We start from the raw sequence: 20,069 nt of genomic DNA, 5'->3' as shown, positions 1-20,069 counted from the left end.
TGGATAAGCTTTTTGATGTGCTGCTGGATTCGGTTTGCCAGTATTTTATTGAGGATTTTTGCATCGATGTTCATCAGGGATATTGGTCTAAAATTCTCTTTTGTGTGTGTGTGTGTCTCTGCCAGCCTTTGGTATCAGGATGATGTTGGTCTCATAAAACGAGTTAGGGAGGATTTCCTCTTTTTCTATTGATTGGAATCGTTTCAGAAGGAATGGTACCAGCTCCTCCTTGTACCTCTCGTAGAATTCGGCTGTAAATCGGTCTGGTCCTGGACTTTTTTTGGCTGGTAGGCTATTAATTATTGCTTCAATTTTAGAGCCTATTATTGGTCTATCCAGGGATTCACCTTCTTCCTAGTTTAGTCTCAGGAAGGTGTGTGTCCAGGAATTTATCCATTTCTTCTAGGTTTTCTAGTTTATTTGCGTAGAGGTGTTTATAGTATTCGCTGATGGTAGTTTGTATTTCTGTGGGGTCAGTGGTGATATCCCCTTTATCATTTTTTATTGTATCTGTTTGATTCTTCTCTCTTTTCTTCTTTAGTAGTCTTGCTAGAGGTCTGCAGATAGTGAGTTTTAAGACAGCAAACACTAGAGGACCTACTGGAAATCTGGTAATGTTCTATTTCTTCACTTGGGTGATGTGTTTGCATTGTCGTCGTTCATTGAGCTGTACACTTATATTTTGGATGCTCTTTGTTGTATATGCTACATTTCTTAAAACATTAAACTATCATGTTAACACATTGCCTTCCAAATAATTCATTGACCAGACTCTAGTTGTAAAAGTTGTACTTGACACCTAGCTATGCTTCTGGTTCTAACTAGTCATAAAACACACAGGATAATTCATTTAAACTGTGATAGGAAGAGCGTTGTGCCACTGACCAAGTTCCAAATACTGGGAAAGAGGGAGAATTACAACCACTGAAGGAATTAGTGCAGGTCTATCCTATCCCCTTTGACATCTGAAATGTTATTCACTTTTTTTAAGTTTGGAATTTAAAATGAATTAGAGAAAACACACTAGGAAATCTTGGATTTAAATATAGCATTAAAACTCCAAACCCCACATATGAAACTATAAGAGCATTATTTCTCAGTACAATGCAGTAACCTCATAAAAACATATATAAGTTGAATTAGGGTGTGTGCTAATTATTTTGAACTTTGGGCATTAAGATGAGTCTATAATTTATCTTATTGTTTATATAAGGATGGTTTACCTTATGGTGTTTATTAAGGATATGAAAGCCACCTGTATAGTGTAGTCACTTAAGATCCAGATCCCACTCTAATGTATCTATCAGTCATGTCCTCCCTGACATTTTGATTTAATTGCTTTGGTTCCTCACTACATCTCAATAGGTTGGAACTATAGATCAAATCTAACAAGATAAAATATAATGGGGCTAATCCAAGGCTTTATGTTTAGGTTCAGGATAAATAAAGGGAAATATGATTTACCAACATAGGTAATGAAGTGTCAGGAGGTTATGTGGATTTAAGATCAAACTCTTCAGTGGTACTACCCCCTCAAAAGGTTAATGTGATTATAGGCAACACTATTGCAAGTAATGGGAGGTAATTAGACTACACCAAGAGGATTATGGTAAGTTTATGGCACCATATTTTAAGAGTGACACTGACAAACTAGAACTCATCCAAAGGAAAGCACCAGATGTTTAAGGGGTTATGAAAAGTGGATGGCCAGGTGCGATGGCTTACGCTTGTAATCCCAGCACTTGGGGAGACTGAGGCGGGCAGACAGGAGTTTGAGACCAGCATGACCAACATGGTGAAACCCCATCTCCACTAAAAATACAAAAATTAACCAGGCATGGTGCACATGCCTGTAATCCCAGCTACTCTGGAGGCTGAGGCAGGAGAATCGCTTGAACACACAAGGCAAAGGTTGCTGTGAGCCGAGATCGCGCCATTGCACTCCAGCCTGGGCAACAGGAGCGAACCTCTGTCTCAAAAAAAAAAAAAAAAGAAAAAGAAAAAGAAAAATGGATTACATGGCTGAAGAAATTGGACTGTGAAGTCTTACAGCAGCTCTGTAAGACACTGTCTTCATTTTACAGAAATAATACTGAGGCTCAGAGAGAATAAATGATTCATTAAAATGTAACTAAATGGTGGTTGGCTCAGGACCCACAACAACTCATGATTCTTAATCTGATATTCTTTCTGTTTCAAAATATTGGCTTTTAATTTTATTTTTTAAAAGTCTGGCTGTTAGCCTATATATGTGGAGAAACTTGAAGTTGTAAGGGAAGGATTACAGATTAAATGAATGGAAAAGGAAAGAATGCTGAGGGTAGAAAGATCAATGTGAGAAAATAGTTTGGTTATCAGTATTATAAGTTTATCAGTTATTATAGAAATGTATTATATTTTACATATTTTTCTCTTTCTCTTTTTCAAGGTTTTTGACTCCAGTGAAGAATCTGGGTATCTTGTTCTCACCATAGTTATATCAGGTCATTTCTTCATTTTCCAAGGACAGACATTACTGGTAGGTTTATGCATAATAGTTTAACATGGAAATATATCTTTGTCTTCTTAGCTTTACATGAATTTTTGTATCCTCAAGCTTCTTCAGTCTCACTGAAATTCATCAAGGTCAACACATTAAGCATTTATCAAATGTGCCATAACGGTGGGAAATACAGAAACATACTGAATATTGCCTGCCCTAAAGGGGTTTAGGATTTTGTTAGGAGTCGGAGTGGATCAAAAGATTGAAATTAACCAGTATGATAAAGGATTCTGTAGTAAGGGAGATTGAGTTAAGATAGGCTAGGTTAACAGAGACAAGTATGGAGGGTTTTCCAGATAGGGAAAACAGCATATGCAGAGGGATAGATTTGCAGAAATAAAGAAAACAAAAAAGTGTTATTATTAATTGATAAGAGTCCTCCATAAAACTCTAATTTTATAATGATGCATGTGTTCTTTATTCTGAATATATGTACACTTTAGGAAATTTTAGAATGAAGAAATATGTAAAGAAAATAAGAATCAACTTGGCTGAAAGTTTAGGTTTTATTTGGTACATAGAAACCAATGAAAGAAAAAAAAAATTAGTAACTTCCAAACAAAGAAATTGTACAAGGAAGGAACATATAATGGAAAGTTATTATATCATTTAGCTGTGAATGATGTCTACATTGACTTAAATTCATACAACAAATATTTACTGAATATCTACATGGGCATAATTAATTTAACAAATATTTATTGAATAATTAGTATATGCTAGGCATTTTAGGGGATGCTAGGGATATAGCAGTGAACAGTGAAGACAGAAATCCCTTTCCTTATGGGATATCATCATTCTAGTGAGGGAAAACCAGCAATAAGCAAATAGGTCAAATACATTTAAAAGACATTAATTTTTTTGGATCGCTTACATATTCTGTCATAATGTGGTAGGAGCTCACATGTGTATATTGTGATGATTCATCTTTCTGCTTAAATATAGCCTTCTCATTGAATGTGAGATGACCTGCAAAGTCATCTTTGTGTTCCTTGTGACTTAAAACTGCGGTATGAGTTGTACTATTTTGCTTTATCTGCTACTGTCAGGGTCTGCATCAGGTGCAGGAGATAAGGTTTCTTCAGCTGCTAATGAGTACTACAAATGGTAGACTTGAGGGATACCTAGTGCACAGCTAGTTCTCCCTGTCAATATCATGAGTCTTTGCTGAATGGTGACATTAAAGCAGTTTGGCTTCCGCAGGCATAGGAGACCACCCCATACTGTGTCTCTGCTCCATCTTTTTGCCCCAGTGGTAACTATTGTGAACAAATGGATAGAAATGTCTTTGTATCATACATAGAATGATTTTTGCACTGTAGTCACAAAACCAAGTTTGTCAAATTCTAAGATATCTATTACTGAGAAATATAAGGATAACTCTGCAATTTGGTGCATGTTGCATATACAGTCATGTGTCTTATTACAACATATCAGTCAAGAGAGGATCACAGATATGATAGTGATCCCATTAGATTATAAGGGGGCTGAAAAAAAAATCACCTGTGACATCTTGGTGATACTGGCCCTTGTAGGCATAGGTAAAGTGCATGTTTGTGTCTTAGTTTTTAACAAAAAGTTTTTAAAATACAACAATTTTAACAATGTAATAATAGAAAAAATATTGTATATGTTTTAAGTTATTGTAAAACAGTCCAAATGATTTTTTAAAAATTTTAAAGTTTATAAAGTACAAATGTTACAGTAAGCTAAGGTTAATTTATGATTGAAGAAAGATACTTTTTAAATAAATTTATTTATAAAAATAGTCATTAAGGAAATGCAAATTAAAACCAACATGAGATAACACTACATACTTTTTAGGATAGTGAATTGAGTGTACAGTGTTTATGAAGTCTACAGTAGTGTACAGTAATGTCCTAGACCATCACATTCACTCACCACTCACTCACTGACTCACCCAGAGCAATTTTCACCTTTCAAACTCTATTCATGGTAAGTGCCCTATACAGGTGTAATTTTTACTGTACCTTCTCTATGCTTAGATATACACATATTTAGCATTGTGTTAGTGTTACAGTTGCCTACAGTGTTCAGTACAGTAACATGTTGTACAGGTTTGTAGCCTGGGAGCAATAGGCTATCCCACATGGCCTAGGTATGTAGTAGGCTGTACCATCGAGGTTTGCATAAGTATACTCTATGATAGTCACACAATGACAAGATCACCTAATGACACATTTCTTAGAATGTATCCCCATTGTTAAGTGACATATGACTATACATATTTAACTTAAATACTGTAATATTTTTTAAAATCTTTTTTAAAATTTTTATTTATTTATTTATTTATTTATTTATTTATTTTTGAGACAGAGTCTCGCTCTGCCCGCAGGCTGGAGTGCAGTGGCCGGATCTCAGCTCACTGCAAGCTGCAAGCTCCGCCTCCCGGGTTCACGCCATTCTCCTGCCTCAGCCTCCCGAGTAGCTGGGACTACAGGCGCCCGCCGCCTCGCCCGGCTAGTTTTTTGTATTTTTTTTAGTAGAGACGGGGTTTCACCGTGTTAGCCAGGATGGTCTCGATCTCCTGACCTCGTGATCCGCCCATCTCGGCCTCCCAAAGTGCTGGGATTACAGGCTTGAGCCACCGCGCCCAGCCTTAAAATTTTTAAAAATCACTTTTATTGAGGTGTAATTTACATAAAATTCACTGTCTTTAAGTGTTCAATTTGATGTGTTTAATGTATATAGTCATGTAACCATCACCACAATCATGATACAGAACATTTCAAATAACCCAGTTTCCTTGTGCCTCTTTGCAGTGAGTTTCTCTGCCCACCTTCAGCACCTAGAAACCATTGATCTGCTTTCTATCACTCTAGTTTTGCATTTTTTAATAATTTTTATTTATATATATTTTTGACAGATAAAATTGTATATATTCACTGTGTGCAACATTATTTTGAAGTATATATACATTGTAAAATGACTAAATCTAGCTAATTAACATATGCATTACCTCACTGTAGTTTTGCCTTTTCTAGAATTCATGTAATGGAATCATATGATATGTAGTCTTTTCAGTCAGGCTTCTTCCATTCAGTGTAATTTGAGATTCATCTCTGTTGTTCCATGTTATCTGTAGTTGATGCCTTTTCATTAATGAAGAGTATTCCATTGCATAGCTAAACCTATTTTGCTTATCCATTCAGCTTTTGATAGACATTGGAGTTGTTTTCATTTTTTCAGCTGTTATGAATAACACTACTGAATATTTGTATACGAGCCTTTGGGCATGTTTTCATTTTTCATTGTTAAATGTCCAAGAGAAGAACCGCTGAGTCATATGGCGTATCTGTGTTTAACTTTATGGGAAACTGCAAAACTGTTTTCTCAAGTTGCATTCTCATAATGTATGAGGGTTCTACATGTTCCACATCCTCACCAACACTTGTTATTGTCAGTCTTTTTAATTTTAACCATCCTAATAAGTGTGTAGTATTATCTCATGGTGGCTTTAATTTGCATTTCTTTAGTGACTAATACTGTTGAGCATCTTTTCATGTATTTGCCATTTGTATGTCTCATTGGTGAAGTGTCTGTTCATGTCTTTTAACCATTTTTGAGTTGTTTGCCTTCTTATATTTGAATTAAGAATTCTTACTCTGGTTACAGCTCTTTTATCAGAAAGATGTTTTTCGAATATTTCTACCAGTTTGTAGCTTATTTTTTCATTTCTTAGTGTCTTTTGAAGAGCAGAAGTTAAAAATTTTGAAGTGCATTTTTTTTTCTTTTATGGTTTATCCTTTTCATATACTACTTAGGAAATTTTTACCTATGCCAAGATTGCAAAGTCTTTTTTTTTTTTTCAGTCAGAATCTTGCTCTGTTACCTAGGCTGGAGAACAGTGGTGTGATCACAGCTCACTGCAGCCTTGAACTCCCAGGCTCAAGTAGTCCTCCCATCTCAGCCTTCTGAGTAGCTGGGACTGTAGGCACACACCACCATGCCTGGCTAATTTGTTACAGTTTTTGTAGAGACAGGATCTCACTATGTTGCCTAGGCTGTTCTCAAACTTCTGGACTCAGGCGATCCTTTCACCTCAGCTTCCCAAAGTGTTGAGATTATAGGCATGAGCCACTGTGCCTGGCTGCAAAGATATTTTAAAATGTTTTCTTCTAGAAGTTTTATGGTTTCAGCTCTTATATTTGGGCCTCTAGTTTATTATGAACTTTTTTAGTATTTAATATTAATATTTTTTATTTTTATTTCATATAGTGGTCCTTCTTTCCCACAATTAAAGCAATGTGGTATTGATAAAAATTACTATATTATGGATTGTAATCACGGATCTTAGGCAATTTACTTCTGGAGCCATTGAATTAATTTTAATATATGGCGAAAGTTAAGAAATTGGGTTTATTGGCCGGGCGCAGTGGCTCATGCCTGTAATCCCAGCACTTTGTGAGGCTAAGGTGGGTGGATCACCTGAAGTCAGGAGTTCAAGACCAGCCTGGCCAACATGGTGAAACCTCATGTCTACTAAAAATATAAAAACTAGCCTGGTGTGGTGGTGGGTGCCTGTTATCCCAGCTACTCGGGAGGCTAAAGCAGGAGAATTGCTTGAACCCAGGAGACGGAGGTTGCAGTGAGCCGACATGGTGCCACTGCACTCCAGCCTTGGTGACAGAGTCTCAAAAAAAAAAAGAATTTGGGTTTATTTTTTGCACGTGGATAGCAATTATTTTAGTACCATTAATTGAAAAGACTAGCTTTCCCTCATTGAATTACCTGGGTATCATTGTTGAAAATTAGTTTGCTAAGTATGTGTTAGTCTATTTCTGGACCCTTTTCTGTTCTGTTGATCTAAATGTCTATCCTTACTCCAATAACACACTGTCTTTACTTCTGCTTTGTTATAATTTTTGAAATCAGGTAGTTTAATTCTTTTTCCAACTGTGTTCGTTTTCAAAGTTGTTTTGACTATTGCAGGTCATTTGCATTTCCATATAAATTTAGAATGACGTTTCCTACAAAAAAGCTTACTGGGATTTTGATGGGACTGATTTGAATTTATAAATCAATTTGAGAAAAATTGACTTCTTTTACCATCTTCTAACTAATGCGCATATTTAAAACTCTCCATTTATTGATATATTTGATTTCTCTCATCAATGTTTTGTAGTTTTCACAATACAGGTCTTACACATACTTTGCTAAATTTATCCACAAGTATTTCATATTTTTTATGTTCTTGTAGGTAGGATTTTAAAATTTCAATATCTAATAGTTTGTTGCTGATGTATAGAAACATAATTGATTTTTAATTATTGACCTTGTATCCTGTGATCTTGCTAAACTTATTTATTAGTTCTGTAGATTTTTTCTAAATTCTTTAGGGTTTTCTACATAGATGGTCTGTGTTCCATAAGTAAAGATGTTTTACATTCTTCCTTTCAATCTGTATACTCTCCCTGCCTGCCTCACCTGCTTCCCACAGATTGTGCTGGCTAGGATGTCCTTTTCAGTGTTGAATAGCAATGGTGAGAGTTGATGTCCTTGCCTTGTTTCCCCATCTTAGGGGGAAAGCATTTAATCTTTTCACCATTAAATATAATGTTAGCTATAGGTTTTTTTGTAGATCCAATTCATGAAACCAAGGAAGTTCGCTTCTATTCCTAGTTTGCTGAAGGACTTGTTTTTTCCCTTTGAGCTTCTGGTATATATCTATTTTAAAATAAAAAGTATATATATAAATATACATATAATTAAGGTGTACAATGTAATGTTTTGATATACATTGTAAAATGATGACTGTAGTCAAGCTAATATATCATTACCTCAGAATTACCATTTTATATATGTATGGTGAGAATACTTAAGATCTATTCTAGCAGATTTCAAATATACAGTATAGTGCTATTATCTATACTTATGCTATACATTCGATCTCTAGAATTTATTCATCCTATATAACTGAAGCTTCGTACCCTTTGACCAACATCTCCTCATTTCCTCCACCTTCCCTGGCTCACCGCTAGTAACCACTATTCTATTCTCTGCTTCTATGAATTTTACTATTTTAGATCTCATATATAAGTGAGATCATGCAATATTTTTTTGTGTCTGGCTTATTCACTTAGCATAATGTATTCCAGGTTCATCTATGTTGTTGAAAATGGTAGGATGCCTTCTTTTTTAAGGCTGAATAATATTTGTGTGTGTATATGTACATATATACATAACAATTTTTTATCTACTTATCCACTGATGGACACTTAGGTTATTTCTGTATCTTGACTATTGTTAATAATGCTGCAGTGAATGTGGAATACAGATACCTCTTCAAAATACTAATTTCATTTCCTTTAGAATATATACCCAGAAGTGCGATTGCTGGATCATATGGTAATTCTATGTATAATTTTTTGAGGAAACTCCATACTATTTCCCAAAGTAGCTATACCAATTTACGTCACCACCAACATTGTACAAGGATTCTTTTTTCTCCGTATCTTCACCAATACTTCTTATCTTCTGTCTCTTTATTAATAGCCATCCTAAGAAGTATGAGGGGATAGTGTCATTTTGGTATTAATTTGCATTTCCCTGATGATTAGTAATGTTGAACACTTTTTCTTATACCTGTTGGCCATTTATATGTCATCTGTGGAAAATGCTTATTCAGGTCCTTTGCTAATTTTTTTGTTTTTATTTTTTTGAAATGGAGTTCACTCTTGTCGCCCAGGCTGAATAATAAATAAATTATTTAAATAAATATATTATTTAAAATAAATTTAAAATTTTATAATAAAATTTTTCAATTCTTACTGAATCAACCTTTATTGTAGAAGTATTTTATTTTTAAAATTATGTACATATGTAAATGTGATAAAAATAAGAATACATATTTAAAATATATTTTGTCCCCTACATTAAAGAATAATTTTCATCAGTTCATGACATTTATTCATAATCTTTCTTGGCCTCCACAAAAACCAACACATAAAAGAGCAAACACTTTTGGATTATAACACATTTATAACACATGTAATTTTGTGTTGGCATTATATTTACACACCCTCTCCTCGCATACTAATCTGGGTCGTGATACATTTTTAGAACTTTTTTTTTTTTAGAACTCACTCTGTTGCCCAGGCTGGGATGCAGTGGTGTGATCTCAGCTCACTGCAACCTCCACCTCCTGGGTTCAAGTGATTCTCCTGCCTCAGTCTTCTGAGTAGCTGGGATTACAGGCGCCCACCACCATGCCCAGCTAATTTTTGTATTTTTAGTAGAGATGGGGTTTCACCATGTTGGCCAGGCTGGTCTCGAACTCCTGACTTCAGGCGATCCACCCACCTCGGCCTCCCAAAGTGCTGGGATTACAGGTGTGAGCCACCACTCCTGGCCGTAGAACTTTTTTCATAAAATGTAGAGACAGGACAGCCATGGAAAGTTTTAGCCATTTCTGTCTTAGTACAATGATTCAGTCACTAGCATGGATCTAAATACCATATATTTATATTTTCAAAGTCGTATGGAAGCTGCATCCACAAAACCCCTCCAAAAAATAGTAACAGCCTAGTAACAGCTTCATGTGTGTGATATGTTTATGTAAAACTCAAAACAGGTCAACAAGGTTTTGGGCTTCCTGCTTGGTCCTGGGAAGTTATTTAAACTTAATTTCCCTTAACCATCATAGGTTTCTGATTGCCACTCCCTGTGAGGTCCATGGGAACTGAATGATTCAGATTAAACTGCATGCATGGTGTCTAGTAATACTATAGATTTCCATCTTGCTTGTTCATATAGCACCTGCATTCAACTGGGGACGTCACTGCCAGAGGGCTCCATGGAGACCTACTACTAGACTGTTCTATTGTTATTTATGTCAAAGGGTTAGTATAGCAAGAAGGCTGAGATATCTTGACCCTATCCTCAGTTTACCTTGGACTTGGGCTCAGCTGACTTTCCCTTGCTAGTCTTGGCAGTTAGAATAGATTCTCCCTTGGCCATTTTGGGCTTTACATTTTTTTTTTTTTTCTAATTGTGGTAAATACACGCAACCTAAAATTTACCATCTTAACCCCCCCACCTTTTTTTTTTTTTTTGAGACAGGGTCTTACTCTGTCACCCAGGCTAGAGTGCAGTGGCACGATCTTGGCTCACCGCAACCTCTGCCTCCCGGGTTCAAGCGATTCTCCTGCCTCAGCCTCCTGAGTAGCTGGGATTACAGCCGCACACCACCACGCCAGGCTAATTTTTGTATTTTTAGTAGAGACAGAGTTTCACCATGTTAGTCAGGCTGGTCTCGAACTCCTGACCTTGTGATCCTCCCATCTTGGCCTCCCAAAGTGCTGGCATTACAGGCATGAGCCACTATGCCTGGCCTATCTTAACCATTTTTAAGTGTACATGTCAGTGACATTAACTACATTCATATCATTGTGCTACCATCAGCACCATCCATCTCCAGAACTTTTCATCTTGCAAAACAAAAACTACCCATTAAACAACTGTCCATTCTTTTTCCCCCAAGCCCTTGGTAACCATCATTCTACTTTGTGTTTCAATGAATTTGACTATTGTAGATACCTCATATAATGGTGATATAGCTTGGTTGTTTGTCCCCAAATCTTGTGTTGAAGTGTAATCCCCAGTGTTGGCAGTGGGGCCTGTAGGAGGTGTATCCCTCATGAATGGCTTGGTGCTGTCCTCATGATAATAAGTGAGTTCTTGCTCCGAGTTGATGCAAGATCTGGTTGTTTAAAAGAGTGTGGCACCTCCCCCTTCTCTTGTTCCTGTTCTTGCCATGCGACATGCCTTTTTCTGCTTTGCCTTGCGACACGCCTTTTTCTGCTTTGCCTTCTGCCATAACTGGAAGCTTCCTGAGGCCTCACCAGAAGCTGAGTAGATGGTGGTACCATGCTATCTATATGGCCTGCAGAATTGTGAAAGAACCTCTTTTCTTCATAAATTGCCCAGCCTCAGGTATTCCTTTATAGCAATGCAAAAACAGCCTAATACAAGAGGAGTCATACAGTATTTGTCTTTTTGGACTGTTTCACTTAGCATAATGTTATCAAGATTGCTCCATGCTATAGCATATCATAGATTCTTTCCTTTTTAAGGTGAGTATTATTCTACTTTAGGTATATACCACATTTTGTTTACTGATTTATCTGCCAATGAACATTGGGTTGTTACTACCTTTTGCCTATTGTGAATAATGCTGCTATGAACACAAGTGTACAAATATCCCTTTGAAACCCTGCTTTCAATTAATTTAGATATGTACTCATAAGTAGAATTGCTGGATTTTATGGTAATTCTAGTTTTGATTTTTTTGAGGAACCACCATACTCATTTCCACAGGGGCTGTACCATTTTACACTCCTAGCAATAGTACATAATGGTTCCAGTTTCTCCACATCCTTGCCAATGCTTATTATTTTCTGCTTTTTAAACTAGTATTGATCTTAGCAGGTGTAAGGTGGTATCTCCTTATGGTTTTGATTTACGTTTCTCTAATGATTAGTGAGGTTGAGCATCTTTTATGTATTTGTTGTCCATTTTGTATCTTGTTTAGAGAATGTCTATTTAGTTTTCTTTTTCAAAAAAAAAATTTAACTATTTTCTTTGAGTACTTCTGGTCAGGCTTTGGCAGGGCTCTCTGGATTCCTCTGGTCCTGTTTTGAGCTGCTGCTGCTGCTGCAACTTTTAAAGCCTGTTTTTGCTTCTTCAGCTTTTGAGTCTCTTGGAACATCCGGAACGCACAGAGCCTTCTCAGTCAGGACTTGGCAATGGGCTCCATCAAAAAGGTGTCCTCAATCCCCAGTGTGTCTTCTCAGAGACATCATATTGGTCTAAAAAAGGTTTTTGAGCATTTTTTCCCACTGGACAGTGCTCATCACCAAATAGTATTTGTGAGCTTTGTTCTTTCAGTGTTTCTGCACGTGTTCTTCATAACTGTGGGCTTTGGTCAAGGAAATAATTCGAGCCTTCAGGAAGTTGGTGTCCGTAGGGTTTGCCACGACTTTGTTCATCAGATATTCTTGCTTGATATTTAGCTTCTCCTTTTGGGTTGGTCATTTCCAAAGACAAGAATCTTTTCACTGTATCATTGCCCTTCTCAATTCCAGGGATGGTCTGGTGGTCTTTGAGCAGCATGGAAAGGGGTGGGTCGTGGTCCTGTCTAGGCCAGACTGGTTTCTGGATGGCACATCTGCTGCAGCCTGGAGGAGGAGACTGCAGACCCCTTCAGTTGGAAGGAAGCCTGGCATTCCCTCAGCCCGGCAGCCCAGAGATTGGGGTCTGGGTCACTGCCTTGGTCCAAGTAGAACTTGGCACTCTCTATGTGGCTGTCAGCATGGTGACTTCTGACCCTCACCAACTCCCCTGGGGCCTACTCCACAGCCTCCAGCCCCTTCACTGTAGGGCCTGGGTTACATAGGCCTCTTCAATTTTCTGATTGGGGTTTTGTTGTTGTTGTGCTGTGGAATTGAGTGTTGTTTTTTAAAATAATTCCACTTTACACACACATGCGCACACATCCCCCACCTAGTGAATGTAGCTTTTAAAAACATTTTTGGCCAGATCTCATGTGATCTTCTCCACTCTTGTTTCTTCTTTCAGCTTGGATTAGGTGTAGGATAAGCACTGTGAGCCCTTTTTAGGGTGGGGACTAGGAAGTGTGGCTTTTCTTAGAGCACAGAGCTCTGTGCCATGCTGTGCCCTCTCCCCAGTCACCCTTAAATATCAAGTTGCTCCTGCCACCTGCTTCTTTGCTGCCTGCTTGGTCCTCCTTGGCTTCTTCTGTCCTGGAACTGGAGCTTCTGATTATTAGCAGGAGGTACACTTATCCTTCAGCGGGCTGCCATCTTTTCCTAGATCTCAAATTCACTCTTTAAAAAAGTGGAATTCATAACTCCTTTGGGGATATTTCTCCAAATTTAAAAACACATTCTCTTACATATCATTGTAAACCTCTAAAGATCTACCTTTTGTCAGCATCTTCTTTCTCAATCCAGAAGTTGCAGAAGCTGAAGTTTCAAGCCAGGTTCAAAATATATCCAAATGGGAGAAGTTATTTCCCAAGACTTTAGCCTCTATTTCCAGCCATTCCTTTTTATCTCAGTTGGTTTAGTCCAGCATGAGTGTCTTTACCTAAATATAATTATGCCTGAAACACAGAATGGTTTTGAGACAATTTTAATTCTATTTGTCTGGCAAACATGGGTCATTCTAGAAATGATGGAGTTCATCAATTTTTGTTTTTAGTTTCCTTTTTATTTTTCACACCCAGCCCAAATGTATTTCCAAAAGGAATTGTCTTTCTGATTACCAGTGAAAATGCTATATTCCTATTTAAGTGAACTCTGAAACCTTTAAACCTTTAAACACTAATTTTAACCCAATTAATTTTCAAAAATGTCCAAATCAGTCTTAACTACAGAATATTCTAAAAGGAAAAATTTAGCATAAACTTTTACAGTCAAGTTATTCACCATTAAACTCTTTATTTAATGTTTATTTTGAGATGGAGTCTCGCTCTGTCTCCAGTGCAGTGGCGCAATCTCTGCTCACTGCAACCTTTGCCTCCCAGGTTCAAGCAATTCTCCTGCCTCAGCCTCCTGAGTAGCTGGGACTACAGGCGTGCGCCACTACACCCAGCTAATTTTTGTATTTTTAGTAGAGATGGGGTTTCACTGTTTTGGCCAGGATGGTCTTGATCTCCTGACCTCATGATCTGCCTGCTTCAGCCTCCCAAAGTTCTGGGATTACAGGTGTGAGCCCCCGCACCCGGCCAACTCTTTAAATCAGAACCTGTCTGTTCTTCGGCCACTGATATGGTTTGGATCTGAGTCCTACCGAAACCTCATGTTCAGTTGTAATCCCTAATGTTGTAGGTGGGGCCTAGTGGAAGATGATTGAATCATGGAGGTGGTATCTCATAAATGGTTTAGTACTAACCTCTTGGTACTGTCCTTGAGATATTGAGTGAGTTCTCATGAGATCTGGTTATTTAAAGTGTGTGGCGCTTCCTCACCATCTTGCTCCTGCTCTTGCCATGTGATAATCTCCGGCTCCGGCTTTACCTCTTGCCATGATTGTAAGCTCCCAGAGGCCTCCCCAGAAGCAGATGCTGGTGCTGTGCTTTCTGTACTGCCTGCAGAACTGTGATCGAATTAAACCTCTTTTTTTTTTTTTTTTTTTTTGGAGACGGAGTCTAGCTCTGTCGCCCAGGCTGGAGTGCAGTGGCGCGATCTCGGCTCACTGCAAGCTCCGCCTCCCGGGTTTACGCCATTCTCCTCCCTCAGCCTCCTGAGTAGCTGGGACTACAGGCGCCCGCCATCTCGCCCGGCTAGTTTTTTGTATTTTTTAGTAGAGACGGGGTTTCACCGTGTAGCTCAGGATGGTCTCGATCTCCTGACCTCGTGATCCACCCGTCTCGGCCTCCCAAAGTGCTGGGATTACAGGCTTGAGCCACCGCGCCCGGCCAACCTCTTTTCTTTATAAGTTACTCAGTCTCAGATATTCTTTATAGTAATGTAAGAATAGCCTAGTCCAGCCACTTTTTCAGGAAAGGTGTGAGGGAAAACAAAGTTCTTCATAACTTTATCACCCCCTCCCATATTTAAAACAACTGTGATCAATTTAATTCTACGTTTGTGCATTTTGTTATTTCTCTTATAAAGACAGTTGGGTTAGCAAGAGTTAAAGCATTTTACTGCTGTACGTTTATACTGTCCCACATCTAAATAAACTTCAGCTCTTATGCAATACTTGCTTGCAAAGTTGCTGATTACTCAACTGAGAGTAATATGAGGTGATCTTCCACCATACCTTTCTTATCTTCCTGGCTTTTCAGGTCCCTTTGGGAATCTGTGATGTGAAAAACCAGGGAATAATGGTTCAAGCTACCTTACCTTTCCCTCTTTTACCCATTGGGCTCAATTTGTCAGCAGGGGGTTCTTAGTCCATTTGTACTGCTATAACAAAATACCACAGACTGGGTACTTTATAAGCAATGGAAATTTATATCTTACAGTTTTAGAAGCTGGGAAGTCCAAGGTGCCAGCAGGATTTGTGTCTGAGATGTCTCTACTTCCAAATGGTGCCTTGTTGCTGCATCCTCCATAGGGGAGGACTGCAGCATCCTTACATACAGAAGAACATAAGAGAGGTACTCTATTCTGGCTGGGCGCGGTGGCTCACGCCTATAATCCCAGCACTTTGGGAGGCTGAGGTGGGTGGATCACCTGCGGTCGGGAGTTCATGACCAGCCTGACCAACATGGAGAAACCCCATCTCTACTAAAAATACAAAATTAGCCAGGTGTGGTGGCACATGCCTGTAATCCCAGCTACTCTGGAGGCTGAGGCAGGAGAATGGCGTGAATCCAGGAGATGGAGCTTGCAGTGAGCCGAGATTGTGCCACTGCATTCCAGCCTGTGTGACAGAGCAAGACTCTGTCTCAAAAATAAAAATAAAAAAATAAAAAAGTCTTTGAAGTCCAGAGTCTCATTGCTAAATCAGATGTGGGTGAGACTCAGGGTAAGATTCATCCTAAGGTAAATTTCTCTTCAGCTGTGAGCCTGTAATATCAAACAGGTTATATCCTTCCAAAGTACAATGGTGAGATGAGCATAGGATAGACATTCCCATTTCAAAAGAGAAGAAATGGTCAGGAAGAAAGGGATAACAGGTCCCAAGTAAATCTAAAACCTAATAAAGCAAACATTAAGTCTTGAGAGTAGTCTTCTTTGACTTCATGTCCTACTTTTGTACACACAGGGGTGGAGTTGGGCTCCAAGGCCCTGGAAGGCCCTGCCCCTGTTGGAACTTTGTGAGCATGGCCCACACTGCAGTTCTCATGGGTTGGAGTTGGGTGCCTGCAGCTCTTCCAGGCTGAGATCACACTCTGGTGGCTCTACAGTTGTGAGATCTCAGGAGTGGCCCTGCTCCGTGGCCTCACTAGACATTGCCCTAGCAGGAAGTCCTTGCAGTAGCACTGTGTCCATGGCTTCACTAGGCATTGCCCTGGTAGGGGCCATCTACAGTGGCCCCACCATGTGGCAAATTTTTTACCTGAGCCCTAAGGCTCTCTGAGGCATCCTTTGAGATCTAAGTGAAGGTAGCCATGCCTCCACAGCTTGTGCACCCCGCACACCTGCAGAATTAGCACCATGTGGATGCTATCAAGATTTATGTCTTGTGCCCTCTGGAGTGGTGGCCAGAGCTGAACTTGGGCCCACCTTAGTCACAGCTAGGGTGGCCAAGGAACACTGTACCAGAATTCTGGGAGTAGAGACTTGAGGCAGCCTGGAGCAGTGAGCCCCAAGGTCAACGGGCACCCTGGGTCCCTCCCTTAAAACTGTTCTGCCTCCCAAGGCTCTGGCATTGTGGACCTGTGATGGGTGTGGTAGCCTCAGAGATCTTTGAAATACTTTTTGGGGTTATTTTCCCATTGTCTTAATGACTTGTATCTGACTTTCTTCCATCCATACTATTCTTTTTATCAGATAGTTGCTTGGCCATACCTTTAGGGTTTTCTTCCAAACACTCTTTTATATTCTTTACATGACCAGGCTGAGAATTTCCCAAATCTTTATGTTCTGCTTCCATTTGACTATAAATTCCATCTTTAATTCATATCTCTCTTCTTGCAGTTTATTATAAGCAGTTAAGAAAGTCCGTACAGCACCTAGAGTATTTTGCTTAGAGATTTATTCTACTGAATATTCTATTTCATTGCCCTTAAATTCTGCCTTCCTCAAAGCAGTGGGACATGAACACAATTCAACCGAGTTCTTGGCCTTTGTATGACAAGAATGGCCTTGCCTCCAGTTTCTAATCAGATATTATTTATTTTTGTATAAGACTGTATCCAAATGGTCTTTATTGTCTATATTTCTACCAACATTCTATTCACTACCACTTAGATGATTTCTAAGACTGAGGCTTTCTTTATAGCCATCCTCTTCTAAGCCCTCCCCTGAATCATCTTTAACGCTGTGTTCACAGCAATATGGGCCTTTTCCAGCATTCACTTCAAAACTGTCCCAGCCTGTACCCATTACCCAGTTTCAAAGCCACTTCCCCATTTTCAGTTGTTATAGTGACACCCCTTTCTTGGTACCAATTTCTGTCTTAGTCCATTAGTGCAGCTATAACAAAATGTCACAGACTAGGTAATTTATAAACAATAGAAATATATTTCTTACAGTGCTGGAGGCTGGAAAATCCAGATCAAGGCACCAGCAGGATTGGTGTCTGGTGGAGGGCTGCACTCTGCTTTTGAGATGGCACCTTGTTGCTACATCCTCCACAGGGGAGGAAGACTATGTCTTCACATGGTGGAAGAGCAGAAGAGAGAGAACCCATTTTCTGAAGCCCCCCCCACCTTTTTTTTTTTTTTTTTTTTTTTGAGACAAGAGACAGAGTCTCACTCTGTTGCCCAGGCTGGAGTGCAGTGCTGCGATCTCAGCTCACTGCATCCTCTGCCTCCTGGGTTCAAGCAACTATCCTGCCTCAGCCTCCTGAGTAGCTGGGACTATAGGCAGGTGCAACTACGCCCAGATAATTTTTTTGTATTTTTGTAGAGATGGGGTTTCACTGTGTTAGCCAGGATGGTCTCGATCTCCTGACCTCGTGATCCTCCCATCTCGGCCTCCCAAAGTGCTGGGATTACAGGAGTGAGCCACTATGCCCAGACAATTTTTGTATTTTTTTAGTAGAGATGGGGTTTCACCATGTTGGCCAGGCTGGTCTTGAACTCTTGACCTCAAGTGATCCACCCACCTTGGCTTCCCAAAGTGTTGGGATTACAGGCGTGAGTCACTGCGCCCGGCACCTGGAGCCCTTTCCTAAGGGTCCTGCTCCCATTCATGAGAGTTCTGCCCTCATGACTCTTAAAGGCCCACCTCTTAATTCTATTCTATTATTATTAACTTATTATGTAAAGGCCCACCTCTTAATTCTATTATATTGTTATTAACTTATTATGTAAGTTTCAACATTTGAATTTAGGGGAACACATTCAAACCATAGTGGGGGAAGAGTCTGTGCACTCTTACATGGCTACTCCAGAAAAAAATAAAAAACTCACTCAACTCTCTAATCACCCAGCCTTCCTCAGGCAGCAGTTCCCTTATTTGCCTTCCCAGCACTCCTTCCAAACTCTAACAACAGTGGTGGTTTGTCTGTGCCAATCTCATGTCTGATGCCAACTGTAGCATTTCAGGTAGTAGAAGGAGTGAGTACACTCAAACACAGTAGAGTTCGTTGCTTAATTGTAAATGTGGAATCTTTTTAGAAGTGAGGTGACCACCCATGACTGGAATAGGTACAGTGAATCTCAAGATAGCTTTTGCTAACCCCATTTTCTGATGACACTTTTTGCTAGGCTGTAGCCCTTATATACTTGGGACCTAGGTCACCATTCCAAAAGAATTTCACTAATAGCTTCTGATTAAGAGAATGTTCACAAGCTTTGGATTTACATCTGCATTTTTTTCAAAGATAGAAAGTTGTCAGTGCTCAGATGTCCGTGAAATTATTCTTTTGCCAAGCTTTTCAGCATTCTGGAAATCCATAGTGCTCTTCACATTTGCTGTTGGGATACTGAGGTTTTGTTACTGTATTATTGGCATTATCTCTATAGAATAAGAATATTACGTCTTTGAATATATGTTGAAATAGTTTTGCTTGGTTTGCCATTGACTATTCTTAAAATGAGTTTTATTAGAGTACAATTTATATATAATAATAAAGGGGCTAGGCACAGTGGCCCATGCCTGTAATCCTAGCACTTTGGGAGACTGAGACAGGAGGGGGTCTCTTGAGCCCAGAAGTTCAAGACCAGACCTGGCAACATAGCGGGACCCCATCTCTACAGAAAAATTAGCCAGGCATGGTGGAATACAGCTGTAGTCCCAGCTATTCAGGAGGCTGAGTTCAGAGGATTGCTTGGGAGATGGAGGCTGCAGCAAGCCCCAGTCGCACCACTGTATTCCAGTCTGAGCAACAGAGCAAGACCTTGTCTCAAAAAATTTTTTTTAAAAAGTATATATATAATATACTAATTGAGTTCATTGAATTTTGATAAATGTATTCAGCTATATAAACCATCACAATCATGATATGAACATTTCTTTCATTCCTTCACCCCCACCAAGAAAAAATTCCTTCATACTCGCCCACCTTCTTCCCCAGACAACTACTTTCTGTCTGCTTTCTGGCACTACAGATGAGTTTTGCTTTTGCTGGAAATTGATTAAATGCAATTATTATAATATGTGCTCTTTTTGGGTCTAACTTCTTTAATTCAGCATGACGTTTTTGAGCCTTTTCCGCATTGTTATGTGTACATTGTACATGTTCTTTTTTTGTTGATTTGTATTTCATTTTATGGATGTACCACAATTTGCTCATCTTTATTAACCTGTTGGATATTTGGGCTGTTTCGAGTTTGGGGAAATTATGAGTAGAGCTGTTATGAACATTTATATAAGTCTTTGTGTATTATCTTAATTTCTTTTGGGTAATACCTTAGGATAGA

General features: G+C 39.0%; 1 protein-coding gene across 1 annotated transcript in view; it reads left to right on the top strand.

Moving 5' to 3' along the window:
• REC114 (REC114 meiotic recombination protein) overlaps positions 1–20,069 on the top strand; it is a 123,731-nt gene that overhangs the window by 40,886 nt on the left and 62,776 nt on the right. Inside the window, exon 2 of the mRNA XM_011932969.1 lies at positions 2,429–2,518. Coding sequence (XP_011788359.1) covers positions 2,429–2,518 — 90 coding nt within the window. The remainder of the gene's footprint in view (positions 1–2,428; positions 2,519–20,069) is intronic.

The sequence above is a fragment of the Colobus angolensis genome, unplaced genomic scaffold, assembly GCF_000951035.1.
Source record: "Colobus angolensis palliatus isolate OR3802 unplaced genomic scaffold, Cang.pa_1.0 Scaffold99, whole genome shotgun sequence".
Taxonomy (NCBI): Eukaryota; Metazoa; Chordata; class Mammalia; order Primates; family Cercopithecidae; genus Colobus; species Colobus angolensis.
This window is presented reverse-complemented; position numbering and strand designations above follow the sequence as displayed.